This window comes from Meles meles, chromosome 6 (genome assembly GCF_922984935.1).
Source record: "Meles meles chromosome 6, mMelMel3.1 paternal haplotype, whole genome shotgun sequence".
NCBI lineage: Eukaryota > Metazoa > Chordata > Mammalia > Carnivora > Mustelidae > Meles > Meles meles.
In genome coordinates, this window is record NC_060071.1 from 143,115,161 (window position 1) to 143,137,814 (window position 22,654).

The window sequence follows — 22,654 nt, forward strand, 5'->3', positions numbered from 1 at the left end:
CAAAGAGTCAGCACCTCTTTGACTGCGTCATCAAAGTGGGATCTGGAGGCGACTGGAGGCTGGAAAAATATGAGTCCCCCCCCCCACCGCCAATCATCACAGCACGAAGCAGGGTGGAACACATGTGAGTTCTGGGTTTGAGTCCTGACCGTTTACTGGTTAGGGATGCTCTCTGAGCCTGCTTTCTCCATTGCGCAATGGGGATCGTCCTTCCCGTTTCTGGGGACCACAGGGAGCCATAACTCCGTCGGTGTTGGTACAGTCGGTGTTGGTACAGTCGGTGTTGGTACAGTTGGTGTTGGTACAGCAGGTATCAGGCTCCCTGCCGGTGCCCACCTAGTGGAGGGACTGCCTATGGGGGCAAAGAACAGGTTCTGGGACCCTCAGAAGTGTTGTCTTTGCCCTGCAACGGGGCCACTGCGTCTTGGGGGTTCCCGGGGAAAGCGGCACCCCCGCACACATTTGCTCCTTTTCCCAGGCAACACGTCCTTGGGTGGTGACAGCAAGAGCCCCGTCATACTTCCCTTCGGGGCTCAAACTTCAGGTTTCCCACCCCCCGCCCCCAACGCCTGTGGGCCTCCTGATCTCTGGAGCCTGCAGAGCGTGGTCAGGTAGGGCTCAGAGAACTGGCTTCCGGACCCCAGTCCCCACTCAGCAGGCAGCAGAGAGACCTCAGAGCAGTCACTTTGCTTCTCTGGGCCTCGCGGGGCGGCATTTGACAATCAGCTCTACCTGGACCGGACATCCCACAGGACGCTGTAAACTGTAGAGTGCCTGTCACTTCAATGGTTGCCATTGGATCATCTGTACCCATGACTCCGTGTCTCCTCTTTCCTGAGGGTTCCCTGAGCGACCATGCTCCAGCGTGGGCATTGCCTGGCGGGGAAAGACTGGCCGTTTCCAAACGTGGCTGTGCATCTGGTCATATGGGGGCTGGCTCCCTCCTCCCGCCACCTCCAGACCCCAGGGCCCTCTCCTGGGACTCTGCCCCCTGGCAGCCCCCCGGGATTTTGAGGCAGGTGGGCTTCTGTCCACATCCGGGAGACAAACAACCTTAGTGAAGGGCTTTCTGAGGGGAGCAACCTTGAGGAGAAATTGGGCCCTGTCCCTCCCGGGCCCAAAGCTGCCCTCCCCAGTGGATGTTGCTAAATGTCGCCTCCCCAGCCTCATGGCCTAGGACAACCCCTTAGCCTCTCCTGCCTTGGTTCATTCAGCTACAAATCCTCATAGAACTGGAAACCTCCTAAGACGAACTGGGAAATGCCTGCTGTGTCTGGTGCCTTCGAAGGGGGTGGTTGGTTTGTTAAATGCAATAGGGCGACTGTGCATCGGGGTGTGTCCGCTCTCCTCCAATGACAGGGCCACACGCAGTGCTCTGCAGGCTCAGACGATGTCTGGAAGGAGCTGGGGGTGGGGGGAGACCAGAGGGAGCCCCTACCTCTGGGAGAGGGCTGAGGGGGGCCGAGCCAGGAGCCAGGCTTCCTGGTCACTGTATACACTTTCCTACTCTTTGAAATTCTTATTATAAGCATGCATATCCCTTTGCAGAACTTACATATATACATGTACAATATATATAAATCGTAAATACATTGTATATTATGTATACTTCAGTTTATATATATGTAAATCAAAATGGTAATAAGGAGACATCCTCCAAGATTCCCACTTTCCACAGCCTGCGTCCATCCTGCGGATGAAGGGAAGGGACAATTCCCCCACTGGCACAGGCACCCAGGAGCCAGTGCGGGGACAGGGCAGCAAGAGAACAGGAGGGACCCCAGGTTGGGGGGACAGGCTGGCCCTCTGACTCATTTGCGAGTTTTTTTTTTTTTAAAGATTTTATTTATTTTTTTGACAGAGAGAGATCACAAGGAGGCAGAGAGGCAGGCAGAGAAAGATCACAAGGAGGCAGAGAGGCAGGCAGAGAGAGAGAGAGAGAGAGAGGAGGAAGCAGGCTCCCCGCCGAGCAGAGAGCCCGATGCGGGGCTTGATCCCAGGACCCTGAGACCATGACCTGAGCCAAAGGCAGAGGTTTAACCCACTGAGCCATCCAGGCGCCCCCATTTGCGAGTTTTTAAGGAAGTTCATTCACTGAGCACCTGCTGTCTGGGGGCTCTGTGTTGGGCACCAGGGTCCTACTGGGGACCCAGAAACTGCTTGTCATGCTCAGACTCTGGGGAGGAGAGTTTTTTCTGGAGAAAAAAAAAAAAAATTTTTTTTTTTACTTGTATGTGCATTTCCAGCCAAATGAGAAATTAAACCCATCAAAAAACCCAAGAAAGGAGAAGATGTTATAGAAAAAAATCAGTGTGATCTGTGAATTAGTGTGAGTAAGGAAACCAGCTAAAATCTGAGGTGTGGCTAACAAATTTGGTCGTAATGTAACCTTGAAGCTTAATAATGGTCTTAAAAGGATACTTAAAATTAAAAAAAAAAAAAAAAAGTGGTCGTAATCTGGCCGAACTAAGCTGGTCACATCTGGGAGAGAGAACTTTCTTAGACTAGCACAGAGCAGGGCCGCGGGCCCATGGTGACCCCAAGCCAGACCCCAAAGCACCTGCTCCTCCCTGGGGAGGCTCAGACAGGACTCGGGGACATCAGTCTCTACAGTTACAGTAAGGGACATCTGGCCATCAGAAGCCACAGCCATTAAGCACTGGAATTTCTGAGGTGGCTCTGGTCGCCTAGAGAGAAGGGGTGTCCCGAGATGCCTCTTTGTCTCTGCGGACTAATATTGGGACGGTGAGTTTCAGGCTTCATCTCTTGGGAGCCTCACCATGTGAGCTGGCCGCACCCCCGCGAAGGCTCTGGGGCACCCATGAGTGGGCACCTTTCAGCCCACCAGCCCTGAGCCTCAGGTCCCTGGGAGGGTCCCTTCCCGGGGACTCCCACAGCCGCCATTCATAGACAGACACATCTCTGCAACGTCCACTGTGAGGGTCCGTCTGGTCGCTGAAAGCAGGCTTCCCCCAAGGCGGCCTCCCACCAGCCGCAGTCCTGGGAGACAGGGGACAAGTCTCTGACTTCTCTGAGCCTCCCCTTTCTCGCCCGCGTCAGGGCATAAAGCCCACCGTCCACGGCCATCGTGCGGCTGCTGGAACAGGACGTGCATGCAGGTGCCCACGCGATGCCACCCTCCGCCTGTCCCTGCCTTCCTGAGCCCCTGCCCAACGATGCTTTGGGCTCACAGGGCTGCCCACGAAGTCTGCAGAGTCTGGTGAGAGAGGCAGAGGGGGCCCAAGAAACTCGCACACAGCACTCTGCCCCAGCAGCCCCTGCTGTCCTCCCCAGGGGACCCGGGACAGTCACACGCACGTCTTGTTCCCAAGCATCCTGAACCCAGAACCAGTGGCAGGGTGTGCACTGTGCCCTCCCTGGGCCTCTGTCACCACCAACAGACACACACACACACACACACACACACACACACACACACACACACACACACTATACACCCCACACACACGTGTATACACACCCCACGTACACGAACAATACCGCACACACCACATACACACACAACACTACACACACACACCACAAATCACATACACACACAATACACACGTACCACACACACATACATCTCACACCGCATACACATACCACACACATACACCATAAACCACATACATACACAATACACACAATCACAAACATACACATACACCCCACATACACACACCACACATATACCACACACACACTATACACACCACACACACGTGTATACACACCCCACATACACGAACAATACCGCACACACCACATACACACACAACACTACACACACACACCACAAACCACATACACACACAATACACACGTACCACACACACATACATCTCACACCGCATACACATACCACACACATACACCATAAACCACATACATACACAATACACACAATCACAAACACACACATACACCCCACATACACACATCACACATATACCACACACACACAACACTACACACACCACACACATACACCACAAACCACATACACACCCAGTACACACACACCACACAAACCACAAAATACACACACACACGCACACAGACACACACCCCACAAACATACATATTGCGCACAGAGACCAGACACACCCACCCACAGATACACACACACACACACACACACACACACATACTGCCTCTCTGCTGCCTACACGTCCCCACACACAGCTTGTGATGTCTGTCATGTCTGAATCGTCTCTGGGGGCAGGTTTCCCATGAAGGCCTAGAGCCGGGAAGCACCGAGGGTGTGCCTCCATGGGGGAGAGGGAGCCGTGGGAGAGACAAGGCACAGGAGACCGCCCGGTGCCACCTGACGTGTGACTCGGCCCCACCTCTGGGCTCCCTTGTCCCCCAACACTATCACAAGTGTTTCTTCCAATGAACCCACAAGAAGAGATGCTCTCCCTACTTGAGAGTCAAGGAAATGTCCCCAGAGCTGAAACAGAGCTAGTCAGAGGCCCGGCTAGGTTGGGAGCTGGTCGGGTTCTTCCCATGAGGACAGCACGCCCCCCTGGAGAGGCAACAGTATCAGGAGAAGGACCCCCCGGGCTGCGTGCTTCCCACAGTGGGACGTAGCCCGGAAGCCCCAGCTAGTTGCCAATAGCCCTGAAGGGGACCCCTTACATGCCCCTGGTCGCAGACCCATGTTTACTGTAAAAATAAATATCAGCCACGGGGATTTTCCTTGCGAACGGCCTGAGGAACTTCTTTCGAGAGTCTGTTTGGACTGTGGTAGCTGCAGCTGAGGGGGCAGAGGGGGCCCCTTGGGGCAGTCACTGCACAGAAAACCCCTTACATCTGAGGGACACTGGAAAGGATTATCATTCTTGAGTCAGGAAAGGGAGCTGGAGCCTCATGAGGTCCGGGGTGCCAGGGGAGACCCGCGGTGTCCTCACCACACCCTGCACACTGGAGATGAAGCTCCTTGTCCGACGAGTGGGGGGACCCAGTCTCAGAGAGGGGGCCCCCCCTTGATGTCACATTCCGAAGTAAATGTCAGAGCTGGGATCTGCAGGCCGCCAGTGAGACTGTCATCCAAGGTCTTCCATTACACGGCAACTTTGCCTCACGTGTCCCAGCAGGCTGGACCGAGGGTGACCAGGGGAGGCGGTTGAATAAACCAGAGGCAGGGGGACACGCCTGGGTGGCTCAGTTGGTTAAGCGTCTGCCTTTGGCTCAGGTCACGATCCCAGGGTCCTGGGATCAAGTCCCACATCAGGCTCCTTGCTCAGCAGGGAGCCTGCTTCTCCCTCTGTCTGCTGCTCCCCTTGCTTGTGCTCTCTCTCTCTCTCTGACAATTAAATAAATAAAATCTAAAGAAAAAAAAAAGATTCAGGGGAACAGGGGGAAATGCCAGGCAACAGACTAACGAAGGAAAACGAAGCTGGCTTCAGGCTTTCTGCAGCACCAAATCCACCAGACCCCAGCAGAGGAACACCTACGGATGCAGGAGGGAGATGGGCTGTGATACTGAATGGTCCTCCAGGAGCAAAGGCAGCAGAAAGACATGCTCAAATCTAAGAGGCTCATAAAACATGCCGTCCCTGCAAATGTCAGGGAAAAAATCACGCAGAGACAGAGCCCAGGCGAAAGAGGCATGATTCAAGATCTAGAACAGGGATTGGGAAGGATTTGCTCCTGATCTTTCCTTTGTTTCACAGGGCCCCCAAATTCGGGAAATCAGTCTGAGCCCTCTGACCCTGAGAGCTTATGCCTGGTAGTATAGTGCATCTTCCCAGAAGTTTCCTCAGCAGCAACTCATCTGGGTACTTTTCCCCAGGTTTTAGAACCCTGCTGAATCTACCTGCTCGGAGCTGGTGGCTGAGTAAACAGGAAACCACTGAAGAAACAGTTCATAAATACTTTAGACATTTCATTTTAAATGAAAACATGATTGTGTATTTATTGGTTTTTATGTAAGCAAGTCTTCTCCCTTTGAATACAAGTTGGCTGGTTATTTTCCTTACATAAGCTAACCCATAATTCATTTCCTACGTCTTTAAAAATAGGAGAAGACTATGGTCATCTATGGTCTCAACCCAGATTTTACTTAGCTTATTTAAGTATCTTCATTACAAAAGTAATATATGTCCTTCATTTAAAAAAAAATTAGAGGCTACTACAAAGAATAAAGAAAATGCAAAAGCAACCAAGGATCCCCCACTCAAAGGCAAACACCACCAGTTAATAATTTGGTGCTTGCCTACCATGTTGTATACAAAATTTAGTGCCCTGCTTTTTTTTTTCTGCTTGACATGATAACAGAAATATTTTTTTTTTGTAAACTGTTCGGAACATCATTTTTTCCTAAAGATTTATTTACTTATTTGAGAGAGACCACAAGTGAGAGGAGCAGAGGGAAAGGGAGAGAGAGAACCTCAAGCAGACTCCATGCAGCGTGGAAAGACCAACGCAGGGCTCGATCTCATGACCCTGAGATCACAACCTGACCCGGAACCAGGAGTCTGGTGCTTAACTGCCTGAGACCCCAGCAGTCCCTGGAGCATCATTTTTTTATATATTTAACCAATTTCCTGGTCCTAAATATTTTGGTTGTTCTTATTTTCCTCTTCTAAATGCATGAAGCTTTTCCTACCCTTTTGATTCTTTTCAGAAATACCAAGCGACAAGGAAAGGGAATGTTTTAGATGCTTGATTTGCTTCATCGAATTATCCAAGTTGAATTTTCTGGAGACAGGTTTGGGAACCACTCCACCCTCTCCTGCCTGACTGTTGCAGAAAAGGTATCCAAGCCATAGCTCCCTGCTTTTCTCAGTCTGAGACTGGCCCACTAAAATGCTTGCAAATCGGATTGTTTTTACGTTGTATTGGCCGCGAAGGGTGCCTGCAGGAATCAGAGCCAGGCAGCCAGAGACTGGAGAGGGGGGGGATCTGGCATCTCATCAGATGCAAACTCTCGCTAACAGCAGTCCTCTCTGAGAACCTATTAAAAACCAACCCTATTTCCCCAATAAGGAAACTGAGGCCCAGAGAGGCTAAGGGACCTGGCAGCAAGCAGGGACACGGGACCGTGGCCTGCATTTCTCCTGCGGCAGGCTTCAGAGCAGAGTGTGTAGGAGGATGAACAGTTCGGAAACGGCCTCTGCCTGGCACAGATTCATAGTGGGCCAGGTCCGGCATCTCAGAGGCTCTTGGTTCTCATTCATAACGGACGAGACAAGCTTGTGCATGTCAGAAATTCTCCTCGATCCCAGCTCAGGAAGTGGGAATGTTCTACCTGCTTTAGCCCCAGAAATGATGGATCCTGGGGACCTGCACCCCACGCCCCAACCCAGCAGGTTCTGCAAAGGTCCCAGAGCCCTGGGCAAGTTTGCAAGACCCCTCGTGGAGGTTGGGCTGCAGACCACGGTTCCTGAGCTGGATTACATGAAGACATAACAGAGCTCTGATGTTCGACTCCCTTTCCCCACCCTACCCCGACCCCATCCCCACCCCCGCAGCAAGAAGGCAGCCGGCAAAGGTGGGATAAATGCAGACATTGGTCTAACGCTGTACTCTGCGCTTCATAGCTCGCTGGTCTTCTGGGGGTTAGCGACCTCACTGAAGTTCATTTTTCACCCGGAAATCCGGTGGTGTCACACCAGTATAAGCCTCTCACGGTGTTGCTTGGAGAATTAAAGGAGATCAGGTCTGCGAATCGCCTGACGTAGAGTTGACAGCCCTGGGACCTTCACGTCATACGAGTTTCATATATGGTCTCAACCCAGAAAGGCCAAGGAGTGACGTGGCCATGGCATGGATTGAGGCAGCTCCAAGTAGTCGTAGGGCTCTACTCTGCAGAACTTAAGGAATCTTGGTCCAGATACACTGAAAATACTTCTCAGACTTTACTTGAACACCTCCAGTGACAGGAAACTCACTACTGCAAAAACTGCAATTCAGCAAAACTCATCCGCAGCTACACGGTCTGGACTGAGCATGTAGAGAAGCAAGGACCCTGTCCTGGGCTCAAGGCACTGCCCATACGGCAGTTGGGATGGGCGTAAAGAAAAAGGGAACGCGTGTGTGTGTGATCTGAGCCTCTCGAGTTGTTTATTAAAATGAGGACGATACTATGAGCCTCCCCTCACTGCCCTGCTTCTTACAGGACTGAGGGGAACCCAAGGACATGGGAGCACTTTTACACAGCGGCCCAGGCCTGCTCTGCCCCCAGACTGCTGAGGCTCAGTTTCTTTATCTGTAAAATGGGGCTATCGGTGCCGACCTAGCATTGTGGTGAGGGTTTCATGACTTACTCTGTGTTATGTGCTCAGAACAGATGGTACACGCATTTTCTACCGATGTCACCTTCCTCATCCTCATCCGTCCTTCCAACAAATATTCCCCAAGCACCTGCCATGGGCCAGGGCCAGTTCCCAGAGGTGGGGGTCCAGTGGAGGGAAAGGTAGAGGCATCTCCCGCAGTTCCAGCCCCCCACGCACACACACCCTGACCTGGCAGGGAGAGAGACAGCTAAGGGAGCTGTGTACGCAGAACGTGCTCAGACATAATGGGTGCACAGGGGCTGGGGCCTCTCTGCAGGGACAGTTCAGCCAGGTCTCTGGAGGCCTCCTGGAGGAGGTGGCATGGAGATGGATCCGCAGGATGACCAGGAGTTGGAAGGGCCCCTCGTAGAGGGGAAAGTGGGCAGGAAGGCCAAGAGGGAGACCTCCAACCAAGACGCACTGGGGCCCAGCAGGCCCAGAGCCAATGATACACTGTCAGGAACCCTGTGAGCTCATGGACACATCACACCGGCTTGGAATCAGCCCTGATAGGAATATTTCCACCACGAAAATCTGCTCCCCACCAACCACAAAGAGCCAGCTGTTAACATCCACAGGAACCCCGCACGCCTGCCTCCGGCTCCTCTCGGTTGGCTGAACCAGCCCACCGCCCTCATCGGGACAGGTGTCCCAAGGACTAAGGCCAGGACAGCGGGAGCCCCTCTTCCTCCTGCAAGCTGTCCTGGGCAAGTCCAAGGCATGGCAGGAGTATTTCCTGAACGAGTGTTCACTGGGAGTCCCCCCCCACACCACGGCTGTCCAGGGGTCCTGTGACTCAGTCCCTGGGGCAGCTCAGGATGAGTGAGGTGGGTGGTGGAGGGGTTGGGGGGTGGTTCTCAGGCACAAACTTTCCTGACAAGGACAGACAGACCTGGCTTTTCTGGGGCTCTCAATTGGCTGCAGAAGGCAGACAGGTCAGGAAGCGGGCATAACTTTGCAGCAGGAGAAGCAGAGGCAGGAACAAAAGAAACCATTAAGGTTTTGTTCACACCTGCCTTCTGGGGAGACAAGGGATCACTTAGATCCAGCAGGTGGAAACAGCCCAGGGGACCCCATTGCCCGGCTCGCTGCCTCTCTCTACAAGCCCCTTCAAGGTCACGGACCCAACCTGGTCATCCACACCTCAACCCCCTCCAGAGTCCATCCTGCAGGGCATCTCCCGTCCATGCATCCCCTCCTCCTGCCTCTCCCCCTCCCTCCAATGCCATGGCTGCCTTAGCCCCCTGACTCTGAGCCTCCCAGTTATGGGAAGCCCCCAAGCTTTCCAGAATGACAGTGTCTGTCACACCCCGACAATACCATGCTTCGGCTATTCAAGCGTCTGAATGCAAAAGCATGAAGATGAGACCTCCAGGTGAAAGCTGTACGGTTGGGGTCACCTGGTGTGATTGTGTCCTCCAGGAAGCCTCCCATGCTCTGCCCTTTAGGCATACTCCAGCCATCTGGGAGATTCCTGAGGGTACGGGCTGGCTCTAGTTTACCATTACAGTGACACTCTAAAGAGACACCGTCCCAAGAGGTGCCAGGGTTCGAATCCCAGCTCCACGAGGCAATCACTGTGTAACTCTGGCCTCTCTTTTCTCATCTGTGAAATGGGGACAGTAGTCGTCCTTCCATCTAATGTGGTTGTGGAGTTCCTCAATTAATTCATGGCGAGCACTTAGAATACTGCTTGGCAATCACAGTAAGCCCTACAAACAGGCTAGTCCATGACCTGGTAGGCACACAGTAGGCCCTCATAAATGGACAGAGTGAGTGATGTAGAAACAAAGATTTTATTGATTACATATCGAAATGATATACTGACTTAAAAATACAGTATTAAAATGACGTGAGACTGCTTCTTTTTCCATTTTTTGGTGGTGTTATTTTTCAAATGTGGCTACTAGAAAATTTAAGATTACTTCATTAAAATTAGATCTCCACTGGACAGCACTTCTCTAGGCTGAGGGAAACCAAAGAACCAAGACTCAGGTTTCATGAACAAGGGAATTGACAGGAAGAGAAAGCAGAGTGAGAAATGTCATAAATCATAAATAATAAATTAAAAGAAACACAAGAGACATGCCAACCAACGCAATATGTAAAGTAATTTGGGTTCTGATTCGAGAAAATAACTGTGGGGCGCTTGACTGGCTCAGAGGGTAGAGTACGTGACTTGATCTCAGGGTGGTGAGTTAGAGCCCCGTGTTGGGTGCTGAGCCTACTTAAAAAAAAAAAAAAAAGAGAGAGAAAAGACTTGGAAAAAAAACATGACAGCATGAGACCATCGGAAATTGGAACACTGCCTGGAGCGTTGATGCTAGTAAATTATTGCTGAATTCTTGTAGGTATGTTAATGGATAGGCACCGACACTTCTGGAAAAGAGTACTTATCTGGTAGAGACCCACCCTGAAGTATTTACAGAATCAAGGGTAGGTGTGTGAGATTTGCTCTAAGTCTTCCAGGAGAGGTGGGGTGGGTTTTGGTGTGAAAGAAACAAGACTGATCTTACAGAACCTGGGTGATAAGTATGCAGAGTTTCATGATGGTAGCCTGTCGGCTTGTGTATATTTTCAACGCTTTCTGTAACAATAAAAAAAAAAAAAAAAAAAAAAACAAAGAGACAAACCTGGGGCTCTGCCTCGGTTCCAATCCTGGGGGCGTCACCTCGCTAGCTGGCCTCAGTTTGCTCATCTATGAAATGGGCGAGTAACAAGAGTCCCTATGCTATGGAGGATGAGGCCTTGAAATGTACAGAGAAAATACCTTTATTTTGCAGGTGCCTTATGCATCGTCACCAGTCTTCACAATACCCTTTCTATGGGAGGTTATCCTCATTTACCCAAGGGGCTCCGTCTCCTGCTGCAGCTCATCAGCCAGACAAAAGCAAGACACATCCCTGGCTTGCCCGTGTCTGTGATATCAATACCTGTGCTGGGGACTGAGAGACAATTTTCCCACACTCTCTGCTTCTCTGATCCTGGGAGACTCAAGGCCCATTGCTTTGCAGATCAACGCTAAGAAACATGCTCCCCTGCCACTCCTTTCTAGAAAAGGTCTGACACGGGCTGAACCTGGAGCTCTGGGATTAGGTCTGAAGGTTGCCTCTCTGGATTCCAACAGCCTCCACCTCCTGAAGCAGAACTGGGAAGAGGGCCATAGTCCCGGCCTGGGGACCAGGCTCAGACCTGACTGTGGCTTTGTCTTGGGCAAGCCTGGCAGGCGGGGCCGGGCCCCAGGATCCTCAGAGGCAGGCAGGCAAGGAGACATGCTTCTGGATGAAGGGAAGCTTACTAAGCCTGACTCATTGCCTCCGTCACATAAATGCCTTTGGATGCCAGCAAGCGAGAGGATGAGCCCCTGGAACAGCACTGTGCCGATCCGCCCCTATCCCTGCTTGCCTGTTTCTCCGTGGCTGCCCATTTCCTCTTTAGGGACATGGATGTGCAGCCATCTCCAGAACCATCTATCACATCTGCTTATTGGAATCGCGGAAATGCGTTCCCAGAGGTGATAAGGCACTGACTCCAGGTCACATCTGGTGCTCAGCGAGAGAATGGAGATGGTCCTTGAAGGATGGCATTAGGGTGTAGCTTGCCATCCAAGTTCTTTTTGTCCTGCCCAGGGTGTCTGCGCTCTTCCCCACTGTATCTCATGGCAAGCACACAGGGAATGGAAGTGTACTGAAGGAACAAAGGGTCAGGAAGTGAAGGCACAATAGAAAGGGTCCCTTTAGAGCCGAGATCTCAGATGTCACATTGTGCAGGAAGGCACAAAACTCCACCTGCCCCCCACTGGGCGTTCTCCGCTGTCCCTCTCGCACGCACCTTGGCAGGACCCAAACCACTTTGTGCCACGAGGAGTTTTTTTTTTTTTTCTCTACAGCTGGCTCCCAGTCTCTGTTTATGATGTCTTCCTCCTCCTCATTTTGTAAACCAGCTGTGTGGGAAGACACAGTAAACGTTTGCCATGTGGCCAAGGCCCCCGCCAGCTGCCCTCTCCTCCCACACCAGCAGGCCCGGGGCCACCCCTAGGCCAGCAGGACCCTCCAGGAGCTAGAGAGCCTGCAGGAGAAATGAGCATTCTTCAGCATGCCCGAACCTGAGCCTTTCCTGAGGAATTGCTTTTCTGGAAAACACATTCCCTCTGGACCCGCAGCCTTCCTTTCTTGCAAGGCTCTCTTGCAAAGATTTATTTCCTCCCTTTATAAATTATTTACATGCTCATGACTTCAACCCCGGAACATACAGGCGAGGGGAGAGGACACCATTCGAATCAGACGTAGCCAGCCGCTCTTAGGTCTCGTGTATGCCCCCACACATTTGCATGGACTATGGGTGTGAGGTTGGGGTTTTCAAACATGTTCACAATCAGACAATATTAGCACCCAGCACTTTCTTCCACATGGGATGGGGACAGTTGTGGCTTGATTGAAAAAAAAAAAAAAAAAAGAACAGGGAGTCCGGGTACCAGGATTCCAGGACCTGGCTTCAAGGTTGAGCACTGCCACTAGCTGGCTGTGTGTCCTGGGAAAATGCCCACCATCTCTGGGCCTCTGTGTCCACTTCTGTAATGTGAGGGTGTCTGATGAAATGCTTGAAATGATGAAATGCCCTTCTTACCCTAATATTCCAGGATCCTGTCAGGTTAACTTAGGAAGAGTTCGCAGGGTTGGAAGGAAGAAGGAAAGTGGAATAGGTTTGGTACAAGAATCCCATGCTTCAATTAAGACAGTCCTCGGGCTCTGACCCCAATGGCCCCAGTCCTGTGAGTGCCTCCAGACCCCGATCGCCTCTGGCTGGCTCCAAACTCCTAAAAGACCACTCCAGCGGGAGATCAGCAAGGCCTCGGCTAGGGTCTCTGGCTGGCACTTACTTGCTGCGTGACTTTAGACATCACATCACCTCTCCGGGCCTCAGTTTTCCCTTTTGTGAAAGAGGGTAGGAGTAGGTTGAACATTCGCTTTTTAAGGAAAACTCCTTCCTCCAATAAAACTGTGTCGCAGTAACCTGATATAGAGCAGAGAGGAAGGGAAAGCTCCCCTTCTAGTCTAGGGAGCATTGAATATGTATCAAGCGTTGCTCTAAGCACTTTGCAATCATTAACTTCCTTATATTGTCAGCAACAAAGTAGGGGCTATTAGCATGCCCATTGGATGGATGAAAAAACTGAGGTCTGGAGGTGTTCAGCTGCTTGTCCAAGGTTATACACAGCTGGAACCTGCTGAAGCTGGGATTCCGACCTGGTTGGCTCTCAGTTATGAAACCCCAATCCCATGTCATTCCAATCACTTGGGGACATCTCCAGGTACCGAGCCCACGCTCTTCCACATTCTCACACGTGCACGCACACACACACGCGTGCGCGTGCACATACACACACCTGTGGCTGTCCCTCTGTAGCCCACCCACCAAGCTCCCTGCTCAAGCCCCAAACCAAAGGCCCAGGGACTGCCGATTTCCCAGTCCTGCGCCATTCCCCAGCAGTCCCCAAGCAGCCCGCTGGGCTGCTCCTGCCATCCCCACAGGCTGCAGCCACCCACAGCCCCGACCTGGGAGCAAAGGCAAAGAGGTGGGAGCACAGGAAGTGTCCTGGGGGACAGGAGAGGGGCAACGTGGCTGGGGCACGTTGACCTTAAAAATAAGACTATCAGTGGCTTTACCAGCAAAATGGCTTGAGAACAGCAGAGAACTGCAATTTGGGACACACAAGCTGTAGCAAAACCTTGACCAAGCGAAGAGAACAAAGAAGAAAAAGGCTCTTCTACGTAGAGAAGGGCAAACTTGGCTGCACGGCAGCTGTTACATACAAAAAGCCTATGGCAGAGAACCGGGAGTTCCAAGCATAGTGATTGCTCATTGGCTGAGCTGTGACTGTCTCTCATTGGCTGGGCTGTTGCTGGGCCAGAAGACAATCTTCCTTCTTTCTTGGAGGGGTGCATGCTTTCCTCGGTGCTATAAAGGGCTATGAAGAGTGGTGTGATGTGAGAGCTCCCCCTGCTGGCCTCCTAACTCCATTTTATTTCTTCAGTTTTGTCGGGGGTGGGCGTATTTACTTTCCTATGTATTTCTTTTCTTTTCAAGTTTTTATTTGAATTCTGATTAGTTAATATATATGGCAAAGTTGGTTTCAAGTGTAGAATTTAGTGATTCATCACTTATATACAACAGCCAGGGCTCATCACAAGTGCCCTCCTGATACCTATCACCCCTGTAGTCCCTCCCCTCCCCACGCACCTCCCCTCCAGCAACCCCCAGTTTGTTCTCTATCATTGAGAGTCTCTTATGGTTTGCTTCTGCCTCTCTCTTTCTCTTTTTCCCTTCCCATATGTTCATCTGTTTTATTTCCTAAATTCCACATATGAGGGAATTAGCATAATACCCTCTTGTTCCATCCACATTGTTGCAAATGGCAAACTTTTATTCTTTTTGATGGCTCAATACACACACGTATCTTACATATTCTTTATCCATTAGTTAGTCAATGGACATTGGACTCTTAACATAATAGGGCTATTGTTGCTAATGCTGCTATAAACACTGGGGTGTATGTGCCCCTCCAAATCTAGATTTTTGTACCTTTTGGCTAAGCCGACCCCTCTGCCCACTCTGGGAGAGGGGCAGAAGGAGAGGGAGAGAGAGAATCTTAAGCAGGCTCCAGCATGGAGTCAGATGAAGACCTCAGTCTCACGACCCTGAGATCATGACTTGAGCCAAAGTCCAGAGTCAGATGCTTGACTGAGCCACCCATTCACTCCAAACTGACCCCATTTTCTTTTCTTTTATTTATTTTAAAGATTTTATTTATCCACTTGACAGAGATCACAAGTAGGCAGAGAGGCAGGCGGCGGGGTGTGGGGGTGGGGCACAGGCTCCCGGCTGAGCAGAGAGCCCAACAGGGGGCTCGATCCCAGGACCCTGAGATCATGACCCGAGCCTAAGGCAGAGGCTTAACCCACTAAGGCACCCAGGCGCCCCAAACTGATCCCATTTTAAATGAGGTTTTTCTTTAATCCGTTGCATAGGCACTAGGAAAATATATCACATGAAAAGAGCTTGGAATAAAGGAATGATTCATTGATAACAATAAACAAATGTAATGCTAATGGCTATTAGCATTACAGGGGATGTAGGGATGGAACTCTAGGAGATCTGAACATGTTTAAATGCTATTTACCGTGTGGTTACATTATCTTTTTTTTATGTTCTATTTTTATTTTTTTATTTTTTTCTTACTATACCACATACCCTCCCCAGTGTCCATCACCCAGCCATCCCATCCTTCCCACCCCCCCTCCCCTCCAGGAACCCTCAGTTTGTTTCCTGAGATTAAGAGTCTCTTATGGTTTGTCTCCCTCTCTCATTTCATCTTGTTTCATTTTTCCCTCCCTTTCCCTATGATCTTGTCTTGTTTCTCAAATTCCTCGGATCAGTGAGATCATATGATAATCGTCTTTCTCTGATTGACTTATTTCACTCATAATACTCTCTAGTTCCATCCATGTCATTGTAAATGGCAAGATCTTGGGGTTTTTGATGGTTGCGTAGTATTCCATTGTGTGTGGGGGGGGGTGTGCGTGTGGTTACATTATCTTCTAAAACGAAAAGGAAAGGTGTTAGGATGTCCGATGACATTACCCAATCATGAAAACTCCAAAACCCAATGTGGGGAAAAGAAGCAAAACACGCTGAACAGAATAACCTTCCATAATAAGCAAAAGATAAAGGCGAACTGGCCTCAGGTCGTCGGAGGGGCGAGCAGAGTCGGGCAAGTGCGCCCTCCCCTCTGCGGCAGAACACTGAGTGGCCTCAGGCTTCGCTTCTCTTGCCTTCTCTGTAAATGTTTCCAAAACATTCCATGCCTGCAAAGTGTGCAAATGCCAGAAGAGCCCCCGTGGTAGGACGGGGTCTTCTGATTCTGCTCTCGGACTGGGTCTTCTGATTCTGCTCTCGGACTGGGTCTTCTGATTCTGCTCTCGAGGAGTTCCTAGATGGGGGTTGACTTCCCTGAACCCCACCCTTCCCCAGAGACGGCTTTGCCCTTTTTTCAGGACAAAAGAGAAAAGGGTCCCCTGGAAACTGTGCCCAGGCCATGCTTCTGCCCTGCCGCGGAGGCCAACAAGGTGCAGGAGGTCACCTCCCTCCCCGCCCCCCCCGCCAGTGTTTACTGTGGCCCAATCTCTTCCCTGGTGACTGGCTATAAACAGCCCCTTCCCGGGACCGTGGGGATCAGAGCTCAGAGGAAAGCGGCCGTGCTGGGGAGGTGTCCAGAGAGGGCTCTCCCATGTGACTCGAGACGTCGGCTCTTTCTGACCCTGGCCTTGATTCTGACTTGCTGCGTGGTCGGAGAGATTCCACTTACTCACGGGCAAGTGTCTTTCAAGAGACGGGGACGTGCAAATCGGTGCAGGCCCAGCGGAGTGGCAAGATGAGGAAGATAGCGCCCTTCCCTCTCAGGATGCGGAATATAGTGGGATGGACACACAAACACACCACACACACATCACACACGCCACCCCACACACACGCCATGCACACGCCACACACATACATACGACACATACCACACACAACACACACCATACACATACACACCACACACACATCATACACATACCAAACACACACACAACACACGTACACACCCACACACAACACAACATGGGATAGACGGTCACACAACACACCACACAACACTCACCATACACATACCACACACAACACACAATACACACACACCACACACACTGCATAGACCACAGAACACACACCATATACACACATCGCCCCCATACCAAACACACACCACGCACACACACCACACACATATACAACATGCACACATCACACACACAGCACACACCTCACACACACAGCACACACCTCACACACATCCCACACATACCATACACACACCACGCACACACCACACACATACACATCGCACACAACACACAACACACACCATGCACATACACACCACACACACACACCATGCACACACCACACACATACACACTGCACACACCACACAATCCACACCATGCACACACACATAATCTCACACCACATCTCACACACACCCCACACACATACACAACATACACACCCTACACACATACACAACACATCCCAGAGACACACTCACCTCTCTCCATCCAGCTGAGGAATCAGCGTCTGGGAACCGAGCGTGGGTCCATGAGCTGTGAGCGGTGGAAGGGTCTCCTGCATCCCTCGGCTCACGCTATGGCAGAAGCAGACCAGCCCTCTTCCTGGGGCAGGAAGGTCAGCCCAGCTTCGAGAACACACTGCCCACGTGCCGTGTGCATTTATTTCCACGTGCTGACAGCCCTGGGAGGTGGGGGCTGTTTTTATACGAACCCACAGATAAGAAGCCCAGTGGAGACGACCCAGTTCCAGGTCTGACTTCTGATCCCACAAGCCTGGGCGCCCCCCCCCCCCATTTCCAGCTAGGCGTTTTGGGGTTGTTTTCCCAAATTCGGTCATTCCACATGCGGTCTCTGCCAGACCTAAGCACCCACACAGCCGCTTCTCTAAGAGACTTACTTTTGACCTGTGACTTCCTATCACCAACTTTATTAAAAGGAAACTGAGTACCATCTGTCATCAAAACCACCCGCAGGGGCGCCTGGGTGGCTCAGTGGGTTAAGCCTCTGCCTTCAGCTCAGGTCATGATCCCAGGGTCCTGGGATCGAGCCCCACATCGGGCTCTCTGCTCGGCAGGGAGCCTGCTTCCCCCTCTCTCTGCCTGTCTCTCTGCCTACTTGTGATCTCTCTCTGTCAAAATAAAATCTTTAAAAAAAAAAAAAAAAAACCACCTGCAAAAAATAAATCCAGTGGGCTCCAAGCTCTTCGAGTCTGGCTAGACGTGGGCACTGGACCCACCCACTTTGCAGAAAACGGGTGCAAATCCCAGACAGAGGTTGAAGCCACATGGGCCCCGTGGGGACCGGCCTGTCAGGAAGGGTGACCACATGCTCCAGGGTTCCCCACCGTCCGGCCCACACCCCTCGCCACGGGCAGTTCCTCCCGGGTCTCGCACAGCCACAGGATGCCGCCGGGGGTCGGGGGGGGGCTGTGAGGTTGGGGTCTCCAGTCCAGGGGAAGGACTGAGAAAGGGACGCTGTGCATTTCCGGGTGACCCCAGACTCAGAGCCCCTGAGACGCGAGCTCCCGGGAAGCCACAAGGGTCTCCCTGTGAGACTCACATGGCATTTACTCCTGGCAGCGGGGACAGAGAGGATTCCTGTGATTCAACGAAAGGAAATATTTTTGAAGCGAGTCTTCTTGGCCTGGATTCTGAGGCAGATGCAGAACGAATGAATCAGGATGTTGGAGGTTCCTTACGAAGCATCAGTGTGAGGCACAAGGGGGAAGCCCATCTGCAGTCACCCCCTCCCCCCTCGCTGCTCTGGCCTGGGGGGCGGGGGTGGCGGAGACTGACCAGGACAGTCCTGAGGCCGGGCGGGGGACTGAGGGACAAGGGAGCTCCTTCCGGGTGACAGAGAATGAGGGCCACACTCCTGACCACCCCCTCCCCGGAGCCAATGTGCCCCAGAGCCACACTCCCTCCCACATTCCTTCCAATCCCTCTCTGACATCTGACATTAGATTTTATAATCCCCACAGGGTCCCAGGAGGACGGAGAAGGCACATTCACACCACACCGGGCAATATGGAGAGGTTTCTTTCTTTAAAAAAAAAAAAAAAAAAAAGATGTATTTATTTAACAAAGAGAGAGACAGAGAGAGAAGTAACACAAGCAGTGGGGAGGGGCAGAGGGAGAAGCAGGCTTCCCACTGAGCAGGGAGCCGGATGCGGGACTCGACCTCAGGACTCTGGGATCATGACCAGAACCGAAGGCAGACGCCTAACGATGGAGCCACCCAGGTGACCCCAATATGGAGAGATTTTGGACAGAGGGTCTGTTTAGTGTGGACACTCTGTGGAACCTCAGGGCTAGCACAGCCAAGGCTCGGGCGGCGGTCCCCGCCCCTTGCCGAGACCAGAGGAAGATGGGGTGGTGGAGGAGGTCATCTCCGGAATCCTGGCCAGGGAGGTGGAAGGGGCCCCTCGGAGCCGCTGTGACCTCAGCCCCTGGAGGCCCCGAGGCAGGGAAACAGGGACCGATGCCCCATCTTCATGCTCTGCCTCCCTCCGTGTCCTGCCGGTGCTCCCGCTGCCCGAGTCCACGGAAGGGGCCCCCTGGGGCTGGGGGTGGGCTGCAGGGAGAGGGGTGGGGAGCAGCCTGCAGCCCCACACAGTCCCCCCCTGGGCTGGGCACCTCCAAAGCAGAAGGACAGAAACAACACACACCACCCCCCACCCCACGCCACTAGCTTCTCTGGACCTGAAATCCCTCTCTTGGGCCTGCTGGACAGAGAGAAGCCTTGGGCTTTGTTTTGAAAATGGGAGCAGTTGGGGTCAGCCGGACAGATCTCCAACAGCCCAGCGGGTGGACACAAGGGAGGGCAGTGAGGAAATGCTGGGCACTCCCCAGGGTGACGGCGCTGGAGGCCCTGAGTCACCTGTCACCGTCCTGTGGGGAAGGGAGGCCTGTAGGCCGGCTGAGGTCCCTCAGCAGGGAGGGAACCCCAGAGACAGAGGAAGGTCACTGGGCTCTTTCTCACTAAGCAGCATGGAGGAATGAACGATTCAAGCATACGACCTCTCACTTCCAGTTGAATTTTCTTCTTAGGGGCCAGGAAGGGCCTCCCCAAAAAGGCAATCTATGAGGCCTGTCTTCCCTTCCCTAGATCCCCCTGCCTGGAGGGTCAGTACCACTCTGCAGTCCGTTCCTCCTCTGGAAAGTTCTAAATCCTGGCCTCAGCTCAGCTTAGGGGTTCTGCTAAACCTTTTTCAGATGTGAACTAAATGTCTTCCGCCTGTTTCCCACTTACCAACTCCGTCCCTTCTTTTTCTAACATGCCTGTATTTCCTGAACTGTCCGCTGCCCTAGCTCCAGCCTCCACAGCTGAATTCAGACAGCTGGCTTCTGGAAGCCCGTGTGCCTGCCCTTTGCACAGGCTGCTCTTGCTAAGAAGTGACTGGAAGCTGGAGCTGGGCAGACCCTTGGCTGCATGCACTCACACGCATGTGCCCCCGGGCTCCCGGCTAGTCCCACGCTTCCGGGACAGGAGCAAGAGGTCGCGTGAGATGGGGAAGCCCCCTCTGCCTCTTCCCTCCATAGGAGATGGCAGCCCCTGTGGTGGGTAGGGAGGGGCGTCCTTAACCCCCATCCCCAGCCTCTCCCTGGCCAGCCTTACAGCCTCTCTAAACACCCCTGGGATTCCTCTTCTCCAGTCTCCATTATCCGGCTCCCAGACGAATGTCTCCCTGCCTCCACACTACCCCTGCCACAATCTCATCCCCTCCTTCCCGCAGCAGCCACCAGGGCCTAACACATGTCCACAGCAAGTTTCTTCCTGCCTCAGGACCTTTGCACCTGCTGTTCCTTCCACCCAGACATCCTCCTCTCTACCACCATCCTTTGACCCAGTTTCCTCCTGCATACCTTCAGGTCTCAAAATAAATACCCATTCATCCCCTAGAGCTGGTTTAGGACTCCGTGTTACTTTCTGCCATGGGACCTTTACTTCATAGCGTTTATGTCAGTTTTCAGTTAATCAGTGACTAATGCAGGAACACCTAGCTTCTCCATTGGACTGTACGCTCCTGGAGGACAGGACATTATACCATTAGGTCCCTAACACCCGTATGCAATAGCTGCTTAATAAACATTTGTTAAGTGAAGGACTCCGTTTCCCTTCCCTGGTGGAGAGTATGTGTGTTTTATGGTCCCCAGCCACCATCTAACTGTCCTTTCTCCCCTGGTTAGCCCAGGAGCCTCCCTCTCGTCCCACACTGAGTCAAGATGTTCTCCACCTGGAAAAGATCAATGTTCCTGTCTTTTCATGAGGATCCTGTGCCCACCACAGCCTCTTTTAGGTAAGTCAAAAGACTTCCTTGACATACTCCTTATAAGGAAGGGCCAGACAGCCTGGAGAAGGCCTGGAGAACCTGACCCCCATCTCCTGGACAGTAGTTGAAGCGACAAGGGATGTTGAATCCACAGACGAAAACTCTAGGGGGCTGGCGTGGCCAATGTTCAAATCCCCATGGGCCTGGTGGCGCAGACGGAGGGGGTGTTCTGTGGAGTTTGTTGGAGCACAGAGATGCAGGATGAGGACACAGTACCAGTGGTCACGTGTGAGCTATCCCAGATGAACTTGGAAATGGGGAGACACTCTGATGTCAACACCCAAGGAATCAGACAGAGACATGACGTGCCCAGTCACCATGGAGACGGGAAGTTTCCAACACATGTCTGACATCTGGTAGAAGGCCAAGCCACCCTAAAGAGAGGATGTAGGGAGAGCCGACGATCCTGAGTGGAAACAGAGGAAAAGGAGGGTCGGTTCTCAGGGGGCAGTGTTGGCCCAGCCCCCCAGGCCCGTGCGGGAGCGCAGCTCACTCTGCAGATGACCAGATAGCCTCGGGGCTCATAACTCCCAGTTACACATTCCCCAGGCCACCTCGGATGAATCTGTGGCTTCTCAGAGCCAACTAGGGGCCAGGGGCCATCCCGGTGGCCAGGGACCATATTGCTGGGAAATGAACGAGCAGCAGCTGGTGACTTCAGCCTCAGAGAGCTGGACCCTGAGAGTCAACTCTCCAAGCCTGGGGCACGGAGGAAGTGGGTCTTCTGTGGCTGCAGAAACAGGGCCAAAGGCTGGACCAGGGAGGCTGCCCAGAGTAGGCCTTAGCTCTAGAGCCAATCAGTTTGCAGGGGTCAGGAACTTAAGACCCAGCAGGGACAGCTCATCTCAGTTCCCTGATGTCTGGGGCCTCAGCTGTCCTCCACTAGACCACTCAAAGGCTGGGGGCCGGCGTCAACCAAAGGCTTACCTGGGACCACAGGATCCACTTCCAAGAGGCAAGGGGGTTCCTCTCCACATGGCTGCTTGTGTGCCCTCCCAACGCAGCAGCCGGTCTCCCCCTCAGCAAGAGACCCAAGAGGCCAAGGAGGAACAGCACTGTGGGTTTTTAAAAAAGATTTATTTATTTGAGAGAAAGAGAGAGAGAGAGAGTCCAGGGGTGAGGGGGCCACGTGGCAGAGAGGAGTAAAGACAGAGGGAGAGAGAATCTCAAGAATCTCAAGCACCGAGCGTGGAGCCCGACACGGGGCTCGATCTCGTGACCCTGAGATCACGACCCGCGCTGAAACTCAGGCTCAGACGCTGAACCCGCTGTGCCCTGCAGGCACCCCTGCAACGTGCGTGTGCTCGGACTGGCTGTGAGAGTCACTCACAGTCACCGCCCCCGTGGGTGGGAAGCAAGTC

The 22,654-nt window shown here is 52.5% G+C and overlaps 1 protein-coding gene across 2 annotated transcripts in view; it reads left to right on the forward strand.

Moving 5' to 3' along the window:
- Window positions 1-22,654, forward strand: part of BDKRB1 (bradykinin receptor B1) — a 52,987-nt gene that overhangs the window by 3,113 nt on the left and 27,220 nt on the right. For both annotated transcript variants that reach the window (XM_046009564.1, XM_046009565.1), the window contains exon 2: window positions 21,151-21,260. In XM_046009564.1, the coding sequence (XP_045865520.1) occupies window positions 21,151-21,260 (110 nt within the window). The remainder of the gene's footprint in view (window positions 1-21,150; window positions 21,261-22,654) is intronic.